The sequence below is a fragment of the Ranitomeya variabilis genome, chromosome 5 (genome assembly GCF_051348905.1).
Source record: "Ranitomeya variabilis isolate aRanVar5 chromosome 5, aRanVar5.hap1, whole genome shotgun sequence".
Taxonomy (NCBI): Eukaryota; Metazoa; Chordata; class Amphibia; order Anura; family Dendrobatidae; genus Ranitomeya; species Ranitomeya variabilis.
Window position 1 is genome coordinate 587,345,810 of NC_135236.1, and position 23,459 is coordinate 587,369,268.

Below are 23,459 nucleotides of genomic sequence, written 5' to 3' on the forward strand. Positions count from 1 at the left end.
CAACAACAATCCACTAGCCCGAGAACAACAAGGCTTGGCCCGAGCACAAACGTCACAAGACTGCACAAAGCCTCGCACATCTCGTGATAGGGAAGGCCACCAGAAGGACCTTGCCACCAAATCCCTGGTACCAAAGATTCCAGGATGACCTGCCAACGCAGGAGAATGAACCTCAGAGATGACTTTAGTGGTCCAATCATCAGGAACAAACAGTCTACCAGGTGGGCAACGATCAGGTCTATCCGCCTGAAACTCCTGCAAGGCCCGCCGCAGGTCTGGAGAAACGGCAGACAATATCACTCCATCCTTAAGGATACCTGTAGGTTCAGAATTACCAGGGGAGTCAGGCTCAAAACTCCTAGAAAGGGCATCCGCCTTAACATTCTTAGAACCTGGTAGGTATGACACCACAAAATTAAACCGAGAGAAAAACAACGACCAGCGCGCCTGTCTAGGATTCAGGCGTCTGGCGGACTCAAGATAAATTAAATTTTTGTGGTCGGTCAATACCACCACCTGATGTCTAGCCCCCTCAAGCCAATGACGCCACTCCTCAAAAGCCCACTTCATGGCCAAAAGCTCCCGATTCCCAATATCATAATTCCGCTCGGCGGGCGAAAATTTACGGGAAAAAAAAGCACAAGGTCTCATCACGGAGCAGTCGGAACCTCTCTGCGACAAAACCGCCCCAGCTCCGATCTCAGAAGCGTCGACCTCAACCTGAAAAGGAAGAGCAACATCAGGCTGACACAACACAGGGGCGGAAGAAAAGCGGCGCTTAAGCTCCCGAAAGGCCTCCACAGCAGCAGGGGACCAATCAGCAACATCAGCACCCTTCTTAGTCAAATCAGTCAATGGTTTAACAACATCCGAAAAACCAGCAATAAATCGACGATAAAAGTTAGCAAAGCCCAAAAATTTCTGAAGACTCTTAAGAGAAGAGGGTTGCGTCCAATCACAAATAGCCTGAACCTTGACAGGATCCATCTCGATGGAAGAGGGGGAAAAAATGTATCCCAAGAAGGAAATCTTTTGAACCCCAAAAACGCACTTAGAACCCTTCACACACAAGGAATTAGACCGCAAAACCTGAAAAACCCTCCTGACCTGCTGGACATGAGAGTCCCAGTCATCCGAAAAAATCAGAATATCATCCAGATACACAATCATAAACTTATCCAAATAATCACGGAAAATGTCATGCATAAAGGATTGAAAGACTGAAGGGGCATTTGAAAGACCAAAAGGCATCACCAAATACTCAAAGTGGCCCTCGGGCGTATTAAATGCGGTTTTCCACTCATCCCCCTGCTTAATTCGCACCAAATTATACGCCCCACGGAGATCTATCTTAGAGAACCACTTGGCCCCCTTTATGCGAGCAAACAAATGAGTCAGCAGTGGCAACGGATATTGATATTTAACCGTGATTTTATTCAAAAGCCGATAATCAATACACGGCCTCAAAGAGCCATCTTTCTTAGACACAAAGAAAAAACCGGCTCCTAAGGGAGATGACGAAGGACGAATATGTCCCTTTTCCAAGGACTCCTTTATATATTCTCGCATAGCAGCATGTTCAGGCACAGACAGATTAAATAAACGACCCTTAGGGTATTTACTACCCGGAATCAAATCTATGGCACAATCGCACTCCCGGTGCGGAGGTAGTGAACCAAGCTTAGGTTCTTCAAAAACGTCACGATAGTCAGACAAGAATTCAGGAATCTCAGAGGGAATAGATGATGAAATGGAAACCAAAGGTACGTCCCCATGCGTCCCCTTACATCCCCAGCTTAACACAGACATAGCTTTCCAGTCGAGGACTGGGTTATGAGATTGCAGCCATGGCAATCCAAGCACCAACACATCATGTAGATTATACAGCACAAGAAAGCGAATAATCTCCTGGTGATCCGGATTAATCCGCATAGTTACTTGTGTCCAGAATTGTGGTTTATTACTAGCCAATGGGGTGGAGTCAATCCCCTTCAGAGGTATAGGAGTTTCAAGAGGCTCTAAATCATACCCACAGCGTTTGGCAAAGGACCAATCCATAAGACTCAAAGCGGCGCCAGAGTCGACATAGGCGTCCGCGGTAATAGATGATAAAGAACAAATCAGGGTCACAGATAGAATAAACTTAGACTGTAAAGTGCCAATTGAAACAGACTTATCAAGCTTCTTAGTACGCTTAGAGCATGCTGATATAACATGAGTTGAATCACCACAATAAAAGCACAACCCATTTTTTCGTCTAAAATTCTACCGTTCGCTTCTGGACAGAATTCTATCACATTGCATGTTCTCTGGCGTCTTCTCAGTAGACACCGCCAAATGGTGCACAGGTTTGCGCTCCCGCAGACGCCTATCGATCTGGATAGCCATTGTCATGGACTCATTCAGACCCGCAGGCACAGGGAACCCCACCATAACATCCTTAATGGCATCAGAGAGACCCTCTCTGAAATTCGCCGCCAGGGCGCACTCATTCCACTGAGTAAGCACAGACCATTTACGGAATTTTTGGCAGTATATTTCAGCTTCATCTTGCCCCTGAGATAGGGACATCAAGGCTTTTTCCGCCTGAAGCTCTAAATGAGGTTCCTCATAAAGCAACCCCAAGGCCAGAAAAAACGCATCCACATTGAGCAACGCAGGATCCCCTGGAGCCAATGCAAAAGCCCAATCTTGAGGGTCGCCCCGGAGCAAGGAAATTACAATCCTGACCTGCTGTGCAGGATCTCCAGCAGAGCGAGATTTCAGGGACAAAAACAACTTGCAATTATTTTTGAAATTTTGAAAGCAAGATCTATTCCCCGAGAAAAATTCAGGCAAAGGAATTCTAGGTTCAGATATAGGAACATGAACAACAAAATCTTGTAAATTTTGAACTTTCGTGGTGAGATTATTCAAACCTGCAGCTAAACTCTGAATATCCATTTTAAACAGGTGAACACTGAGCCATTCAAGGATTAGAAGGAGAGAGAGAGAGGAAGGCTGCAATATAGGCAGACTTGCAAGTGATTCAATTATAAGCACACTCTGAACTGAAGGAAAAAAAAAAAATTTTCAGCAGACTTCTTTTTTCTCTCCTGTCTCTGCCAATTAATTAACCCTTTGTGGGCCGGTCAAACTGTTATGGTTCTCAATGGCAAGAGAACATAGCCCAGCATACATAAGAACTAGCTCTTGGAAGGATGGAAACTAAACTGACCATGAACTAAACCTGCCGCACAACTGATAGTAGCCGGGTAGCATGCCTACGTTTTATCCCTAGACACCCAGCGCCAGCCGGAGGACTAACTAATCCTGGCAGAGGAAAATACAGTCCTGGCTCACTTCTAGAGAAATTTCCCCGAAAGGCAGACAGAGGCCCCCACATATATTGGCGGTGATTCTAGATGAAAATGACAAACGTAGTATGAAAATAGGTTTAGCAAAATCGAGGTCCGCTTACTAGATAGCAGGAAGACAGAAAGGGCTCTTTCATGGTCAGCTGAAAACCCTATCAAAACACCATCCTGAAATTACTTTAAGACTCTAGTATTAACTCATAACATCAGAGTGGCAATTTCAGATCACAAGAGCTTTCCAGACACAGAAACGAAACAACAGCTGTGAACTGGAACAAAATGCAAAAACAAACAAGGACAAAAGTCCACTTAGCTGGGAGTTGTCTAGAAGCAGGAACATGCACAGAAAGGCTTCTGATTACAATGTTGACCGGCATGGAAGTGACAGGGAAGCAAGGCTAAATAGCGACTCCCACATCCTGATGGGAACAGGTGAACAGAGGGGATGATGCACACAAGTTCAATTCCACCAGTGACCACCGGGGGAGCCCAAAATCCAATTTCACAACAGTTCTCCCCATGTGCCATGAGTTGGCACATGGGTTCTTGTAATCTCAGGATGGTTTTTTTTGATTAGGGTTTTTTGCTGACCGCTCAGACCCCTTTTGTATCGTTCTGCTTTCTAGTTTACAGCGGGCCTCTATTTGCTAAACCTATATATATCATCTCTATGTGTGTGCCTTCCTCTCATTTCACCGTCAATACATGTGGGGGGCAACTATACCTTTTGGGGTTCATTCCTCTGGAGGCAAGTGAGGTCTTTATTTTCTCTGCAGTGCTAGTTAGCTCTTAGGCTGGTGCGTGGCGTCTAGAACCAACGTAGGCACGCTCCCTGGCTATCTCTAGTTGCGTTTGTCAGGCGTAGGGCAGCGGTCAGCCCAGGTTCCATCACCCTAGAGCTCGTCCGTTATATATTTGTACTTTGCTTGTCCTTGCTATCCCTAGCCATTGGGATTCATGACTGTATAGCCGGCCCACAAAGTGTTAATTGTTTGGGCTGAAGCAGGAGAAAAAGAAGTGTTTAAGGGAAATTTTTTTTTTTTTTTCCCTTCAGAGTTTTGCTGCCTAGCCCTTAATTGCTGTCTAGCTGCTTCTTACCTCCTCTTAACCCTTGAATGGCTCTGATCTTAGCTGTTTAACATGGATGTCCAGAGTTTGGCTTCCAGCCTGAGTAATCTCGCGGCAAAAGTTCAAAACATACAGGATTTTGTTGTTCACACTCCCATGTCTGAACCTAGAATTCCTATTCCAGAGTTCTTTTCTGGAGATAGATCTACCTTCCTGAATTTCAGGAAGAATTGTAAATTGTTTCTTTCTTTAAAATCTCGCTCCTCTGGAGACCCTGCTCAACAGGTCAAGATTGTAATATCTTTCCTGCGGGGCGACCCTCAGAATTGGGCATTTGCATTGGCACCAGGGGATCCTGCATTGCTCAGTGTGGATGCGTTTTTTCTGGCATTGGGATTGCTCTATGAGGAACCTAACCTGGAGATTCAGGCTGAAAAGGCTTTATTAGCCCTCTCTCAGGGGCATGATGAAGCGGAAATATATTGTCAAAAATTTCGGAAATGGTCGGTGCTTACTCAGTGGAATGAGTGCGCCCTGGCTGCAAACTTCAGAAATGGTCTTTCTGAGGCCATTAAGGATATTATGGTGGGGTTCCCTACGCCTACAGGTCTGAATGAGTCTATGGCTATGGCCATTCAGATTGATCGGCGTTTACGGGAGCGCAAACCCGTGCACCAGTTGGCGGTGTCTTCTGAACAGGCACCTGAGACTATGCAATGTGATAGAATTCAGTCCAGAAGTGAACGGCAAAATTATAGGCGGAAAAATGGATTGTGTTTTTATTGTGGTGATTCAGCTCATGTTATATCAGCATGCTCTAAACGCACAAAAAGGGTTGATAAATCTTTTGCCATAGGTACTCTGCAGCCTAAGTTCATTTTGTCTGTGACTCTGATTTTTTCACTGTCTTCCATTTCCGTCGATGCCTATGTGGATTCGGGCGCTGCCCTGAGTCTTATGGATTGGTCATTTGCTAAACGCTGCGGTTTTAGTCTGGAGCCTCTGGAAGTTCCTATTCCTCTGAAGGGAATTGACTCTACACCATTGGCTATGAATAAACCGCAGTATTGGACACAAGTGACCATGCGCATGACTCCCGTTCATCAGGAGGTGATTCGCTTCCTTGTACTGTATAATTTACATGATGTACTAGTGCTTGGTCTGCCATGGTTACAAACTCATAATCCTGTCCTGGACTGGAAAACAATGTCTGTGTTAAGCTGGGGATGTCAGGGGGTTCATGATGATGCACCTCCGATTTCAATCGCTTCATCTACTCCTTCTGAGATCCCTGCGTTTTTGTCTGACTATAGGGATGTTTTTGAGGAGCCTAAGCTCAATTCGCTCCCTCCTCATAGAGATTGTGACTGTGCTATAGAATTGATTCCTGGCAGTAAGTTCCCTAAGGGTCGTTTATTTAATCTGTCACTGCCAGAGCATACTGCTATGCGGAATTATATTAAGGAGTCCTTGGAAAAGGGACATATTCGTCCATCTTCGTCCCCTCTGGGAGCAGGTTTTTTTTTCGTGGCAAAAAAAGATGGTTCCCTGAGGCCTTGTATAGATTATCGCCTTCTGAATAAGATTACAGTCAAATATCAGTATCCATTGCCATTATTGACTGATTTGTTTGCTCGCATTAAGGGGGCTAGGTGGTTCACTAAGATAGATCTTCGCGGTGCGTATAATCTGGTGCGGATAAAACAGGGTGATGAGTGGAAAACCGCATTTAATACGCCTGAGGGCCATTTTGAGTATTTGGTAATGCCTTTTGGACTCTCCAATGCTCCGTCAGTCTTTCAGTCCTTTATGCACAATATTTTCCGTGAATATCTGGATAAGTTTATGATTGTGTATTTGGATGATATTTTGGTGTTTTCTGATGACTGGGAGTCTCATGTTCTACAGGTCAGGAAGGTGTTTCAGGTTCTGCGGGCCAATTCTCTGTTTGTGAAGGGCTCAAAGTGTCTCTTTGGAGTCCAGAAGATTTCTTTTTTGGGGTACATTTTTTCTCCTTCTACTATTGAGATGGATCCCGTCAAGGTTCAGGCGATTTGTGACTGGACACAACCTACATCTGTTAAGAGCCTTCAGAAGTTCTTGGGGTTTGCTAATTTTTATCGTCGGTTCATTGCTAATTTTTCCAGTATTGTTAAACCTTTGACTGATTTGACTAAAAAGGGTGCTGATGTTGCTGATTGGTCTCCTGCGGCCGTGGAGGCCTTTCAGGAACTTAAGCGCCGGTTTTCTTCTGCTCCTGTGTTGTGTCAACCAGATGTTTCACTTCCTTTTCAGGTTGAGGTTGATGCTTCCGAGATTGGAGCGGGGGCGGTTTTGTCACAGAGAAGTTCTAATGGCTCGGTGATGAAGCCATGTGCATTCTTCTCTAGAAAATTCTCGCCCGCCGAGCGCAATTATGATGTGGGTAATCGGGAGCTTTTGGCCATGAAGTGGGCATTTGAGGAGTGGCGTCATTGGCTTGAGGGTGCTAAACATCGTGTGGTGGTCTTGACTGATCACAAGAATCTCATTTACCTTGAGTCTGCCAGGCGTTTGAATCCTAGACAGGCTCGTTGGTCTTTGTTTTTTTCTCGTTTCAATTTCGTGGTTTCATACCTGCCAGGTTCAAAGAATGTGAAGGCAGATGCTCTTTCCAGGAGTTTTGTGCCTGACTCTCCTGGAGACTCTGGGCCTACTGGTATCCTTAGGGATGGGGTAATATTGTCCGCCGTATCCCCAGACTTGCGACGTGCATTGCAGGAGTTTCAGGTGGATAAACCTGATCGTTGTCCACTAGAAAGACTGTTTGTTCCGGATGATTGGACCAGTAGAGTCATCTCCGAGGTCCATTCTTCTGTGTTGGCTGGTCATCCTGGAATATTTGGTACTAGAGACTTGGTGGCCAGGTCTTTTTGGTGGCCTTCCTTGTCTAGGGATGTGCGTACCTTTGTGCAGTCTTGTGAAGTGTGTGCTCGAGCTAAGCCTTGCTGTTCTCAGGCCAGTGGGTTGTTGTTATCCTTGCCCATCCCGAAGAGGCCTTGGACGCACATTTCCATGGATTTTATTTCTGATCTCCCGGTTTCACAGAAAATGTCCGTTATCTGGGTTGTGTGTGACTGCTTTTCTAAGATGGTTCATTTGGTGCCCTTGCCTAAGTTGCCTTCCTCCTCTGAGTTGGTCCCTTTATTTTTTCAGAACGTGGTTCGTTTGCATGGGATTCCGGAGAATATCGTTTCTGACAGGGGATCCCAGTTTGTGTCTAGATTTTGGCGGACGTTTTGTGCCAAGATGGGCATTGATTTGTCTTTCTCGTCTGCATTCCATCCTCAGACGAATGGCCAGACGGAGCGAACTAATCAGACCTTGGAAACTTATTTGAGGTGTTTTGTTTCTGCTGATCAAGATGACTGGGTTGCTTTTTTGCCACTGGCCGAATTTGCTCTTAATAATCGGGCTAGTTCTGCCACGTTGGTCTCTCCTTTTTTTTGTAATTCGGGGTTTCATCCTCGTTTTTCCTCTGGTCAGGTGGAGTCTTCGGATTGTCCTGGAGTGGACGTGGTGGTGGACAGGCTACATCGGATTTGGAATCAGGTGGTGGACAATTTGAAGTTATCTCAGGAGAAGACTCAGCAGTTTGCTAATCGCCGTCGCCGCGTGGGTCCCCGACTTCTTGTTGGGGATTTGGTGTGGTTGTCTTCTCGTTTTGTCCCTATGAAGGTCTCTTCTCCTAAGTTCAAGCCTCGGTTCATCGGTCCTTATAGGATCTCGGAGATTCTTAACCCTGTATCTTTTCGTTTGGATCTCCCAGCATCGTTTGCTATTCATAATGTGTTCCATCGGTCGTTGTTGCGGAGGTATGAGGTGCCCGTTGTTCCTTCGGTTGAGCCTCCTGCTCCGGTGCTGGTGGAGGGAGAATTGGAGTATGTTGTTGAGAAGATCTTGGATTCTCGTGTTTCCAGACGCAAACTCCAGTATTTGGTTAAGTGGAAGGGTTATGGTCAGGAGGATAATTCCTGGGTGGTCGCCTCCGATGTTCATGCGACTGATTTGGTCCGCGCCTTCCATAGAGCTCACCCTGATCGCCCTGGGGGTTCTCGTGAGGGTTCGGTGATCCCTCCTCAAGGGGGGGGGAATGTTGTGGATTCTGTTTGTGGGCTCCCTCTGGTGGTTACTGCTGGTACTGGGTGACTTTGGTGGGTTGCGGCCTCTGGTTTCCACCTGTCCATCAGAGGCTGGGTGTTTCCTATTTTACCTGGCCTTTCTGTCATTCCCTTGCCGGCTATCAATGTATTCAGATGTGCTCTGTTTGGTTCCTGCCTACCTGCTCCCAGATCTTTCAGGATAAGCTAAGTGCTGATTTTCAGTTGTTTGGTTTTTGTCCAGCTTGCTTATTATGTCTCTATGTTAGCTGGTAGCTCTAGTGGACTGAGGTTCTCCCCATGTGCCATGAGTTGGCACATGGGTTCTTGTAATCTCAGGATGGTTTTTTTTGATTAGGGTTTTTTGCTGACCGCTCAGACCCCTTTTGTATCGTTCTGCTTTCTAGTTTACAGCGGGCCTCTATTTGCTAAACCTATATATATCATCTCTATGTGTGTGCCTTCCTCTCATTTCACCGTCAATACATGTGGGGGGCAACTATACCTTTTGGGGTTCATTCCTCTGGAGGCAAGTGAGGTCTTTATTTTCTCTGCAGTGCTAGTTAGCTCTTAGGCTGGTGCGTGGAGTCTAGAACCAACGTAGGCACGCTCCCTGGCTATCTCTAGTTGCGTTTGTCAGGCGTAGGGCAGCGGTCAGCCCAGGTTCCATCACCCTAGAGCTCGTTCGTTATATATTTGTACTTTGCTTGTCCTTGCTATCCCTAGCCATTGGGATTCATGACAGGGGGCTGTCTATCCTTTGGGGATTTTCTCTGAGGCAAGATAGCTTTCCTGTTTCTATCTTTAGGGGTAGTTAGTCCTCCGGCTGTGATGAGGTGTCTAGGGAGTAACAGGAACATCCCACGGCTACTTCTAGTGTTGTGTTAAGATCAGGAACTGCGGTCAGTACAGGTACCACCTCCTCCAGAGCTCGTCCCATGTTGCTCCTAAACCACCAGTTCATAACACCCTGCGTCCTCTCTGGAGTGGCGGCCACGCTTCTCCCCGCTCACCCCACAGACACCTTGGTGCCAGCGGTGGCAGCTTCAAACACACCAGCCGTGGCAGGGGCCTCCCTGCTGCCAGAAGCCAGACTGGCTGGCCCTGGATCATCTTTACCCAGATCTTCATCAGACAGTGCCTTCATCAGGTTCCGAAAAAAACTAAAGGTTCCCAGTCAGGGACAGGAAACCAACTGATGCAGGGCAGAGGTACCGCCCTTTTATCTGTAGGTTCTCTGTCCCAGAAGGGCGGATCCCCTCTCCCCGTGGTGCTGTCATGGGGGATAGAGAAAAAAACTATTTTAGAATCAGTGAGATATGTAGAAGAGCTCCACAGAACTGTCAATCTCTTATAGCTTTTCAGAATGTTTAGCAGGGTTGAAGATACTCATTAAAGGATAATACAGCTCCAAGGCTTTAAGAATAAGGGCAATTTTATAGGAATTGTGAGCAACCAGTTCAAAACTGAGCCTATTTACGACTGTTCATAACCAGACATTTTGGTGTTTTTATTGTGCATGGGTAATAAGGAGCTGTAAACGTTTGCCTCAATCGGAAACGCAAAATGTTTGGCATCTTTTTATCCTGGTGTGTCAAGTCTAATATTCGTGTTACTTTCATACACTTTTTTTTATTTTTTAGCAATATCAGTGGGAAAAAAAAAAAGAATCAATCTGCTATGGATGTAGACATAATAATAGTAAAATACAGCAATCACAGTAACATAAAAAGGTTGCAAACATGTAGTGTCTTTTACCTTAGATTTATTATACAATAAAACTAGTTACAACCTTTGTGATGAGCTTAGCCTGTTACTGTGCTATGATTGCAGTGTTTCACGATCACATCTACATTTTTAATTATTCAAATAAATATTTTAAAAAAAGAGTGTGGAGCCCCCAATTTTTGACAACCAGCCTTGCTGAAGCAGACAGCTGGGGGCTGGTATACTCAGGCTGGCAAGGGGCCATGGATATTGGCCCCCCAGCCTAAAAATAGCAGCCACCCAGAAAAGGAGCATCTACTAGATGCACCAATTCTGGCGCTTTGCCCGGCTCTTCCCACTTGCCCTGCAGCGGTGGCAAGTGGGGTTCATATTTATATTTGTGGGGTTAATGTCACATTTGTATTGTCCGGTGACATCAAGCTCACAGCTTAATAATGGAGAGGCATCTATAAAACACCTCTCCATTACTAATCCTATACTGTAGTTGTATTCTAAATAAACACAGTCAGAATAAAGTATTTTGTTTGAAATAAAACAAAACACACTTTTCTTTTTTTAATTTAAATATAACAAACATAGTTATACTCATCTAACACCTAATTCCACTAAATCCCCCGTCTCCTGAAATAAAACAAAAATAAAAAACAACAATATCCCTCACCTGTCCGTCGTTCTGTCCCACGCCGTAATCCATGTCTGGGTGATAAACAATTTTCAACCTGGACATGGCCAAGATGTGACCATCTATGTTGAGAACCACTGGTGACTGAACTGCTGTGAGCACGTGTTCGGTGTCCGTGCCTGAACAGTAGGTGTTTGGTACGGGCGCCAAACTTTACTGCTTGGGTTCGTCCATCTCTAGTGATTTTCATTCATTACATGGATAACAATCGGACACACCTCTGTATCTTTTTCGTTGGCAAATAAACACGAATATATGAACAGCCGTATACAATATAATGAGGACGCATCCTATTAATGAAAATCACAGATAGAATTCGCACGTGAAAAACTGAAATCTGAACAAGGCATTAGAGGAGTCTTGCCCTACTGCAAGTGGTAGTCATAGCCAACACCATGTTAGCATTTAATCTTTGGCATACAGTGGGGCAAAAAAGTATTTAGTCAGTCAGCAACAGTGCAAGTTCCACCACTTAAAAAGATGAGAGGCGTCTGTAATTTACATCATAGGTAGACCTCAACTATGGGAGACAAACTGAGAAAAAAAAATCCAGAAAATCACATTGTCTGTTTTTTTATCATTTTATTTGCATATTATGGTGGAAAATAAGTATTTGGTCAGAAACAAAATTTCTTCTCAATACTTTGTAATATATCCTTTGTTGGCAATGACAGAGGTCAAACGTTTTCTGTAAGTCTTCACAAGGTTGCCACACACTGTTGTTGGTATGTTGGCCCATTCCTCCATGCAGATCTCCTCTAGAGCAGTGATGTTTTTGGCTTTTCGCTTGGCAACACGGACTTTCAACTCCCTCCAAAGGTTTTCTATAGGGTTGAGATCTGGAGACTGGCTAGGCCACTCCAGGACCTTGAAATGCTTCTTATGAAGCCACTCCTTCGTTGCCCTGGCGGTGTGCTTTGGATCATTGTCATGTTGAAAGACCCAGCCACGTTTCATCTTCAATGCCCTTGCTGATGGAAGGAGGTTTGCACTCAAAATCTCACGAAACATGGCCCCATTCATTCTTTCATGTACCCGGATCAGTCGTCCTGGCCCCTTTGCAGAGAAACAGCCCCAAAGCATGATGTTTCCACCACCATGCTTTACAGTAGGTATGGTGTTTGATGGATGCAACTCAGTATTCTTTTTCCTCCAAACACGACAAGTTGTGTTTCTACCAAACAGTTCCAGTTTGGTTTCATCAGACCATAGGACATTCTCCCAAAACTCCTCTGGATCATCCAAATGCTCTCTAGCAAACTTCAGACGGGCCTGGACATGTACTGGCTTAAGCAGTGGGACACGTCTGGCACTGCAGGATCTGAGTCCATGGTGGCGTAGTGTGTTACTTATGGTAGGCTTTGTTACATTGGTCCCAGCTCTCTGCAGTTCATTCACTAGGTCCCCCCGCGTGGTTCTGGGATTTTTGCTCACCGTTCTTGTGATCATTCTGACCCCATGGGGTGGGATTTTGCGTGAAGCCCCAGATCGAGGGAGATTATCAGTGGTCTTGAATGTCTTCCATTTTCTAATTATTGCTCCCACTGTTCTTCACTCCAAGCTGGTCGGCTATTGCAGATTCAGTCTTCCCAGCCTGGTGCAGGGCTACAATTTTGTTTCTGGTGTCCTTTGACAGCTCTTTGGTCTTCACCATAGTGGAGTTTGGAGTCAGACTGTTTGAGGGTGTGCACAGGTGTCTTTTTATACTGATAACAAGTTTAAACAGGTGCCATTACTACAGGTAATGAGTGGAGGAAAGAGGAGACTCTTAAAGAAGAAGTTACAGGTCTGTGAGAGCCAGAAATCTGGATTGTTTGTTTCTGACCAAATACTTATTTTCCACCATAATATGCAAATAAAATGATAAAAAAACAGACAATGTGATTTTCTGGATTTTTTTGTCTCAGTTTGTCTCCCATAGTTGAGGTCTACCTATGATGTAAATTACAGACGCCTCTCATCTTTTTAAGTGGTGGAACTTGCACTATTGCTGACTGACTAAATACTTTTTTGCCCCACTGTATATAGAGCGTGTAGAGAATGTTTAGGAGCTGAGCTCTTTCAATATGCAGGAGATGTCAGCTATATTATATAGATGACATCTGTCAAAAATAACTGCCGCTGGAAATGAACTCTGATGAATGCAGTTAACCATTTATAAAGATGCCACTGTCAGTTATGAAAAATCTGCGTAGATTTGCCATTTAGGATTCCAGGAAAGCTGAGCAAGATTACATACAAGGTGGTAATTTAGAATGCTAAAAAAATTATATGTTTAAAAATGATAATTTATAAAATACATTTTGTAAACATTGTTAAATATATTTTTGTAAACAAAAAAGCTAAGCTTTAAAGAGAATCAGACAGCAGGATTTTTCAAAGTAAAGGCATAGTCCATATTGGCGCTATAATACGGATTGAGACCTGTGGTGAAAAGATCCGTTTTGTGGTTTTTGCGTATTCAGCGTTTGAAGTGTGATCTTCTAATGATATTTCCTTGCATCAGGGTGGGACTGTGGGTAGGGTCTTTTCTTTCTGCTCTCACCCCTCTGTCTGCCTCTTGTTTTTGACAGTATACTGCCTCCTATTTCAAATCTTGTGTTGGGACAGTCATTCTAATGGTCTCAGATAATATAGCATTTCTCCAAGAAAATGGTGCCTGCGGCGCATGCAATGTTGCCTCTAAAAGTCATTGCTTTGAGTTCTCAATCTGTACATGCGATGCCAACTGTGTCCAGACAACCAGTGCGGGAGCAAGCCGAAGAGGGGAGACGTAGCATTGTTGTTCCGGACAGCTTACCAGTAAAGGCAACATCAGTATCAATAATATAAGAATTCGGAGCAATGACTTTCCGAGGCAAGAGCACATGCACTGCCGAAGGTGACATTTTCTTGGAGACCACTCCAATGACTAAGAACTTTCAATCAGAGCCCTGTTATTCAAACATAGGAGGCAGACGGAGGGGTCAGTGCAGGAAGAAGATTTCAAACGCTAATTATAGAAAAAAGAAAAAATTGATTTCTTCACCACAGGTATCAATTTAATCAGTACAGTGCCAATATGGCTATGTCTTAGCAAAATCCTGCTGAAAGGTCCTCTTTAAGTTTTATCAAACAAGCAAAGGTACTTTTCAGTTATTTGTAGTAGTTACCTTCAGGAAACATAAATCGAATTTCACGTTCAGCTGAAGTTAAACAGTAACTGCCATGTACTGCATTGCGAAAATCATCAGTTCCATAGATTGACCTTATGCTGAAAAAACGAATAAAAGTCAATAAAATTTGATGTACAACTTTTCCAACACTTAAATAGCCAAACTGATTATACGAGCCCTAAACAAACTGATACATTCTATTAAAGTAACAAGAGGGGTTGTGAAATCCAATTTCTCAATGGGTAGGGCAATATATATTTTTGGAAATCTTGATAAAATATTATGAAGGCTTACATGTGCTGGCAGTATTCCTTGAATTTGAGTAACTGTGAAAACCGGGTATCGAAATAGCTAAATTGTCAGCAAGACCTGATCGTCAAGCCAGTCAACAAAAGGAAGAAACATTATGGTGATGTTGAGGGAATATTATAATGTGGAATCCAACAGACAAATGTCAGATGTGAGTACATATGAATTACTATGCAATAACCCAACCCATGGTGATGCAAATAAAAATGCGCATTACTGCACATGGGTGTAGAAAACGGAGCAATCAGATAACAATATAACTCCTGGCAAAAATTATGTAATGACCGACCTTGGAGGATGTTCATTCAGTTGTTTAATTTTGTAGAAAAAAAGCAGATCACAGACATGGCACAAAACTAAAGTCATTTCAAATGTCAACTTTCTGGCTTTAAGAAACACTAAAAGAAATCAAGAACAAAAAATGTGGTAGTCAGTAATGGTTACTTTTTTTAACCAAGCATGTGATCGCATTGTTCCGAGCGTCTCCTTCGTTCTCCTCCCTGCAGGCCCCTGGATCCAAAATGGCCACGGGGTTCCTTCTGGGTCCTGTAGGGAGGTGGCTTGCGAGCAAGCCTCCTGCACTGCCTGTCAGATCGCTGATCTGACACAGTGCTCTGCAGTGTCAGATCAGCGATCTGACAATATACAGTGATATCCCACCCTGAGACAAAGTATCAAAGTAAATAAAAAAAAATTACACTGTGTAAAAATATTTTTTTTTTAATTCCTAAATAAAGAAAAAAAAATAAATTTTGTTCCAATAAATACATAAATAATTCTTTATGTAAATAAAAAAACAATAAAAGTACATATATTTAGTATCGCCACGTCCGTAACGACCCGACCTATAAAACTGTCCTACTAGTTAACCCTTTCAGTGAAAATCGTAAAAAAACATGGTACCGCTGAACACTTCATCTTGTCCTACAAAAAACGAGCCGCCATATAGTAACAGCGAAAAGAAAAAAAAAGTTATAGCCCTCAGAATAAAGCGATGCAAAAATAATTATTTTTTCTATAAAATTGTTTTTATTGTATAAAAGCGGCAAAACATAAAAAAGATATAAATGAGGTATCATACTAACCCGAAGAATAAAATTGCTTTATCAATTTTACCAAACGTGGAATGGTATAAACGCCCCTCCCAAAAGAAATTCATGAATTGCTGGTATTTGCTCATTCTGCCAAGCAAAAATCAAAATCAAAAGCGATCAAAAAATGTCATGTGCCCGAAAATGGTACCAATAAAAACATCAACTTGTCCCGCAAAAAACAAGACCTCACATGACACTGTGGACCAAAATATGGAAAAATTATAGCTCTCAAAATGTGGTGACGCAAAAACTATTTTTTGCAATAAAAAGCATCTTTTAGTGTGTGACAGCTGCCAAACATAAAAACCCATTATAAAAACCCGCTATAAATAGTAAATCAAACCTCCCTTTATCACCGCCTTAGTAAGGGAAAAATAATAAAATAAAAAAATGAATTTATTTCTATTTTCCCATTAGGGTTAGGGTTAGGGTTTGGATTACATTTAAGCTTGGGATTAAGGTTAGGGGTGTTTCAGGGTTAGGGGTGTGGTTAGGGTTATGGTTGGGATTAGGGCTAGGAGTGTGTTGGAGTTAGGGGTGTTGCAAGGGTTGGGATTAGGGTTAGGGGTGTTTTGGGGTTAGGGGTGTGGTTAGGGTTGGGATTAGGGTTAGGGGCATGTTCAGGTTAGGCGTGTGGTTGAGGTTATGGTTAGGGTAGGGATTAGGGTTAGGGGTGTGTTGGAGCTGGGTTGGAGTTAGAATTGGGGGTTTAACTTTCCACTGTTTAGGCACATCAGGGGCTCTCCAAATGTGACATGGCATCCGATCTCAATTCCAGCCAATTATGCGTTGAAAAAGTCAAACAGTGCTCCTTCCCTTCCGAGCTCTCCCGTACGCCCAAACAGGGGTTTACACCAACATATGGGGTATCAGCGTACTCAGGACAAATTAGACAACATTTGGGGTCCAATTTCTGTTTTTACCCTTGGGAAAATAAAAATTTGGGGGCTAAGAAATCATTTTTGTGGGAAAAAAAGATTTTTTGTTTTCACGGCTCTGCGTTATAAACTGTAGTGAAACACTTGGGGGTTCAAAGTTCTCACAACACATCTAGATAAGTTCCTTGGAGGGTCTAGTTTCAAATATGGGGTCACCTGTGGGGGGTTTCTACTGTTTAGGTACATCAGGGGCTCTGCAAACTCAACATGACTCCCCCAGAGCATTCCATCTAAGTCTGCATTCCAAACGGCGCTCCTTCACTTCCAAGCTCTGCCATGCGCCCAAACGGTGGTTCCCCACCACATATGGGGTATCAGCGTACTCAGGACAAATTGAACAACAACTTGGGGCTAAAAAATAATTTTAGTGGAAAAAAAATAATTTTTATTTTCACGGCTCTGCGTTATAAGCTGTAGTGAAACACTTGGGGGTTCAAAGCTCTCACAACACATCTAGATAAGATCCTTAGGGGGTCTACTTTCCAAAATAGTGTCACTTGTGGGGGGTTTCATGTTTAGGCACATCAGGGGCTCTCCAAACGCAACATGGCGTCCGATCTCAAATCCAGCCAATTATGCGTTGAAAAAGTCAAACAGTGCTCCTTCCTTTCCGAGCTCTCCCGTACGCCCAAACAGGGGTTTACCCCAACATGTGGGGTATCAGCATACTGAGGACAAATTGGACAACTTTTGGGGTCCAATTTCTGTTTTTACCCTTGGGAAAATAAAAATTGGGGGCGAAAATATCATTTTTGTGAAAAAATAAGATTTTTTTATTTTTACGGCTCTATATTATAAACTTCTGTGAAGCACTTAGGGGTTCAAAGTGCTCACCACACATCTAGATAAGTTCCTTAGGGGTCTACTTTCCAAAATAGTGTCACTTGTGGGGGGTTTCTACTGTTTAAGCACATCAGGGGCTCTCCAAACGCGACATGGCGTCCTATCTCAATTCCAGCCAATTTTGCATTGGAAAGTCAAACGGTGCTCCTTCCCTTCCGAGCTCTGCCATGCGCCCAAACAGTGGTTCCCCCCCACATATGGGGTATCTGCATACTCAGGACAAATTGTACAACAACGTTTTGGGGCCAATTTCTCCTGTTACCCTTGGTAAAATAAAACAAATTGGATCTGAAGTAGAAAATTTTGTGAAAAAAAGTTAAATGTTCATTTTTTTTAAACATTCCAAAAATTCCTGAGAAACATCTCAAGGGTTAATATACTTCTTGAATGTGATTTTGAGCACCTTGAGGGGTGCAGTTTTTAGAATGGTGTCACACTTGGGTATTTTCTATCATATAGTCCCCTCAAAGTGACTTCAAATGTAATTTGGTCACTAAAAAAAATGGTGTTGTAAAAATGAGAAATTGCTGGTCAACTTTTAACCCTTATAACTCCCTAACAAAAAAATGTTGGTTCCAAAATTGTGCTGATGTAAACTAGACATGTGGTAAATATTACTTATTAAGTATTTAGTGTGACATATCTCTGTGATTTAAGGGCATGAAAATTCAAAGTTGGAAAATTGCAAAATTTTCGCCAAATTTCCATTTTTTCACAAATAAACGCAAGTAATGTCAAGGAAATTTTACAACTATCATGAAGTACAATATGTAACGAGAAAATAATGTCAGAATCACCAGGATTCATGTAAGCATTCCAGAGTTATAACCTCATAAAGGGACAGTGATCAGAATTGTAAAAATTGGCCTGCTCATTAACATGCAAACCACCCTTGGGGGTTAAGGGGTTAACACAGTCTCTTAGTATATAGTGTACTCACTTACTATGTATAGCACAGTCTCTTAGTATATAGTGTACTCGCTTATAATGTATAGCGCCATCCCTCAGTATATAGTGTAGTCACTCTTTATGTATAGCACAGTCCCTTAGTATATAGTCTATGTACTTATTATGTATAGCACATTCTCTTAGTACAGTATATAGTGTACTCAATTATTATGTATAACATAGTCCCTTAGTATATAGTGTACTCACTTATTATGTATAACACCATCCTTAGTTTAATTATGTATAACTACGTCCCTTATTACATACCATCCTCTAGTTATAAATGGTGCCGACCCTTATTATATAGCTTCCTCTGCTGTTATGTACAGTGCTGTCTCTTACATAGTGTAATCTTGTTATTTTTGTTATTCACAGCTCCCTTTTTTATTACATAGCCCGCTCTCTTGTTAGATATAAAATGACTGCTAATGGAGGAGTCGGTGACCAGACTACCAGTCCATTATCTCCTCCATTAGAAAATAAGTTTTCCCATGCTCCATCAGCCATCATTGCATTATATACCTTACAAGAGAGGACGGTATGTAATAAAAAACAGGGCTCTATATACGATAATCCAATATGTAGGGGATGGTGCTGTACATGGTAAGAGAGGGAACTGTATAAGGGATGGCAATATACATAATAAAGGATACTATGTAATATATATATACACATGTATGTATGTGTATATATGTATATGTGTATATATATACAGTACAGACCAAAAGTTTGGACACACCTTGTTATGATAGGGCTAGCGGAACGCACCTAATGAAAGTATTTATTTTATTAGGATAGATGCGTTCACAGCCCGGGGTCCACCGTGCAGGAGAACCCGCTGCTAGTAAATAGCGAAACTAATAGCAGTGTTAGCTAACTCTGTTACTTCACAGAGCAGCCGTGAACTCAAAGCGCTGCGCCCTGTTAGACTCCACAGAGGCACAGGCTAACTGTCTAAACAAGAGCAGTCAGTGGTCTTGCACGCACATGAAACTCCTCGCCGGAGGTGCCAGCATTCTAGGGGCTTATTTCAGTCGGGTCCCTGAACACACACATACAAGACCACACTGGCGCAAAGTACATAAATGAAAGCAATACTAGCGCATGGCCGTGCGGCCATGCGAGCCTTATATAGCTGCAGCAAGTAAAAGACCTTCCCAGAAGGACCAATGAGAGGCTGCCATACCTGAGCATGTGACCCTAAATCTCCACTGAGAGATCTTGCCCTGGGCATGCTCAGTGTGTGCCAAGCAGGACTTAGTCCTAGCACCTACAGGACCTTCCTGAAAGGACCAATGGAATTAGCTGCTGTATCTGACCATGTGACCCTCGATCTCCACTGAGAGATCTTACTCAGGGCATGCTCAGAACGAGAAGAGCAGGACTTAGTCCCAGAAGCGTCTGCTCGCCGCTGCCCAGCACTGACTTCAATGGCAGAAGCAGGAAAAGCAGAAATAACTCTTTGTACAGAGTGGGACTGAGCAAGACGCTGGGACCGACGTCTCCGCTGAGCAGGCTCCACTGCGGCAGGAGAAGAATGGGAGACCGCAGCGGAGATGGCCTGAGATTCCCCCTGAGCAGAGGTGGGAACTCGACCCCTAACATGCCCCCCCCCTCCTTGGGCCTCACCACGCTCGAAGGCAGCAATGAGCTGCGGAGCCCGAATGTGCTCAACAGACTCTCAGGACCATGACACTTCCAATCCACCAAATAAAATTTTTTGCCACGTACCTGTTGTGAATTCTGTTGTGGGTTCTGCTCTTAGGCTCCCTCCGGTGGTTATAAGTGGTAGTGCTGCTGTTTGTCCTTCACAACAGTCATCAGCTGCTTCCACTTTGGACGGGGCTATTTAGTCTGGCTCCTTCCTTTACTGAGTGCCAGTTGCACATTGTTTTTCTAGGGATCCACATCTCTGCTTGGTTTCTCCTTCTGGATTGTCCAAATCATCCAAGATAAGTCCTGGCTCTGTTTTTCAGTCCACATGCGGTGGACTTAATAGTTCTGTGAATTGCTATGTTTTTTCTTGTCCAGCTTTGTCTGTGTTAAGATTTACTCAGCCAAGTTGGAAGCTCTGGAGTCACAGAGTTACCCTCCATGCCTTTAGTTAGGTGTGGAGATTTTTGTATTCTCTGTGGTGGATTTTGTAGTATTTTTTATACTGACCGCACAGTACTCTTTCCTGTCTTTTCTTTCTAGGTAGCGTGGCCTCCTTTGCTAAATTCTGTTTTCAGTCTGCGTTTGTAATTTCCCTCTCCTCTCACAGTTAATATTTGTGGGGGGCTGCCTTTCCTTTGGGAATTTTCTCTGAGGCAAGATAGTATTCCTGTTTCTTTCTTTAGGTGTAATTAGTCCTCCGGCCGTGACGAGGTGTCTAGGGAGTGACAGGAACATCCCACGGCTACTTCTAGTTGATGTGTTAAGTTCAGGGTCTGCGGTCAGTATAGAGGCCACCTACTCCAGAGCTCGTCCATGCTGCTCCTAGGCCACCAGTTCATAACAGTACAACTGGCCAACAATGAGTTAACCGCATCTCAAAAGTAGGGAAAGAAAGTGCTGAGCCATTTTTTTTTCGGTACTCTGTTGTGTTTTTTTTTCCCTCTTCACTTCTGGGTGGCTCAGGAGTTAGGCGTTGACATGGATGTTCAGGGACTTGCTTCTCGGGTGGATCAACTTGCTGCTAGAGTACAGGGTATTTCTGATTATATCGTGCAGACTCCTGTTTTAGAGCCTAGAATTCCTACCCCCGATCTGTTCTTCGGGGACAGGTCCAAATTTTTGAGCTTTAAAAATAACTGTAAACTGTTTTTTGCTCTTAAGCCCCGTTCCTCTGGTGATCCCATCCAGCAGGTAAAAATTGTCATTTCTCTGTTGCGTGGTGACCCGCAGGATTGGGCATTTTCCCTGGAATCTGGGAATCCGGCCTTGCTTAATGTAGACACCTTTTTTCAGGCGCTTGGGTTATTGTATGATGAACCTAACTCTGTAGAGCATGCTGAGAAAACACTTTTGGCCCTGTGTCAGGGTCAAGAAGCGGCAGAGTCATATTGCCAGAAATTCAGAAAATGGTCTGTGCTTACTAAGTGGAATGAGGATGCTTTGGCGGCAATTTTCAGAAAGGGTCTTTCTGAATCTGTTAAAGATGTTATGGTGGGGTTCCCCACTCCTGCAGGTCTGAGTGATTCTATGTCTCTGGCCATTCAAATTGATCGGCGCTTACGTGAGCGCAGAGTTGTGCACACTATGGCGTTGTCTTCCGAGCGGAGTCCTGAGCCTATGCAGTGTGATAGGATTGTGTCTAGAGCGGAACGCCAATGATTCAGACGTCAGAATAGGTTGTGCTTTTACTGCGGCGATTCTGCTCATGTTATTTCTGATTGCCCTAAGCGTGCCAAGAGAATCGCTAATTCCGTTACTATCAGTACTGTACAACCTAAATTTCTGTTATCTGTGACCCTGATCTGCTCATTATCGTCATTCTCTGTCATGGCATTTGTGGATTCAGGCGTCGCTTTAAATTTAATGGACTTAGAATTTGCCAGACGTTGTGGTTTTTTCTTACAGCCTTTGCGGAGTCCTATCCCTTTGAGGGGGATTGATGCTACACCATTGGCTAAAAATAAACCTCAGTTTTGGACACAGTTAACCATTTGCATGGAGCCAGCCCATCAGGAAGATTGTCGCTTCCTGGTGTTACATAATTTGCATGATGCTGTTGTGCTGGGGTTTCCATGGTTACAGGTACATAATCCGGTGTTGGATTGGAGATCTATGTCTGTGACTAGTTGGGGTTGTCAGGGGGTTCACGATGACATTCCTCTGATGTCAATTTCCTCCTCCCCCTCTTCTGAAATTCCTGAGTTTCTGTCAGATTTCCAGGATGTTTTCGATGAGCCCAAGTCCAGTTCCCTTCCACAGCATAGGGACTGTGATTGTGCTGTTGATTTGATTCCAGGCTGTAAGTTTCCTAAGGGCCGACTTTTCAACCTGTCTGTGCCTGAACATGCCGCCATGCGGAGCTATGTAAGGGAGTCTTTGGAGAAGGGGCATATTCGGCCATCTTCTTCTCCATTAGGAGCAGGTTTTTTTTTTGTTGCCAAGAAGGATGGCTCCTTGAGACCCTGTATTGATTATCGCCTCTTGAATAAGATCACGGTCAAATTCCAATACCCTTTGCCTTTGCTTTCTGATTTGTTTGCCAGAATTAAGGGGGCTAGTTGGTTTACTAAGATTGACCTTCGAGGGGCATATTATCTGGTTCGTATTAAGCAGGGTGACGAATGGAAAACTGCGTTTAATAAGCCCGAGGGCCATTTTGAGTATCTTGTGATGCCATTCGGACTCTCTAATGCCCCATCTGTGTTTCAGTCCTTCATGCATGATATTTTTCGGAATTATCTTGATAAATTCATGATTGTATATTTGGATGATATTTTGATTTTTTTCAGATAATTGGGAGTCTCATGTGAAACAAGTTAGGATGGTATTTCAGGTCCTTCGTGACAATGCCTTGTTTGTGAAGGGGTCTAAGTGCCTCTTTGGAGTACAGAAGGTTTCTTTTTTGGGCTTCATTTTTTCTCCATCATTTATAGAAATGGATCCGGCTAAGGTTCAGGCCATTCATGATTGGATCCAGCCCACATCCGTGAAGAGCCTTCAGAAATTTTTGGGCTTTGCTAATTTTTATCGCCGTTTCATTGCCAACTTCTCCAGTGTGGTTAAACCCCTGACCGATTTGACGAGGAAGGGCGCTAATGTAGCTAATTGGTCCGCTGAGGCCGTTTCTGCCTTTCAGGAGCTTAAGCGCCGATTTACTTCTGCCCCTGTGTTGCGTCAGCCAGATGTTTCTCTTCCTTTTCAGGTTGAGGTTGACGCTTCTGAGATTGGGGCAGGGGCCGTTTTGTCTCAGAGGAATTCTGATGGTTCCTTGATGAAACCGTGTGCCTTCTTTTCTCGAAAGTTTTCACCTGCGGAACGCAATTAAGATGTCGGCAATCGTGAGTTGTTGGCTATGAAGTGGGCATTTGAGGAGTGGCGACATTGGCTTGAGGGGGCCAAGCACCGTATTGTGGTCTTGACCGATCATAAGAATCTGATTTACCTCGAGTCTGCCAAACGGCTGAATCCTAGACAGGCCCGATGGTCCCTGTTATTCTCCCATTTTGATTTTGTTGTCTCTTATCTTCCAGGTTCTAAGAATGT

General features: G+C 43.7%; 1 protein-coding gene across 7 annotated transcripts in view; it reads right to left on the reverse strand.

Annotated features, from left to right (window-relative positions):
• The window catches only part of NME5 (NME/NM23 family member 5), a 388,198-nt gene that overhangs the window by 191,666 nt on the left and 173,073 nt on the right, over positions 1-23,459 (reverse strand). For all 7 annotated transcript variants that reach the window (XM_077266014.1, XM_077266013.1, XM_077266012.1 and 4 more), the window contains one exon: positions 14,126-14,226. In XM_077266014.1, coding sequence (XP_077122129.1) covers positions 14,126-14,226 — 101 coding nt within the window. The remainder of the gene's footprint in view (positions 1-14,125; positions 14,227-23,459) is intronic.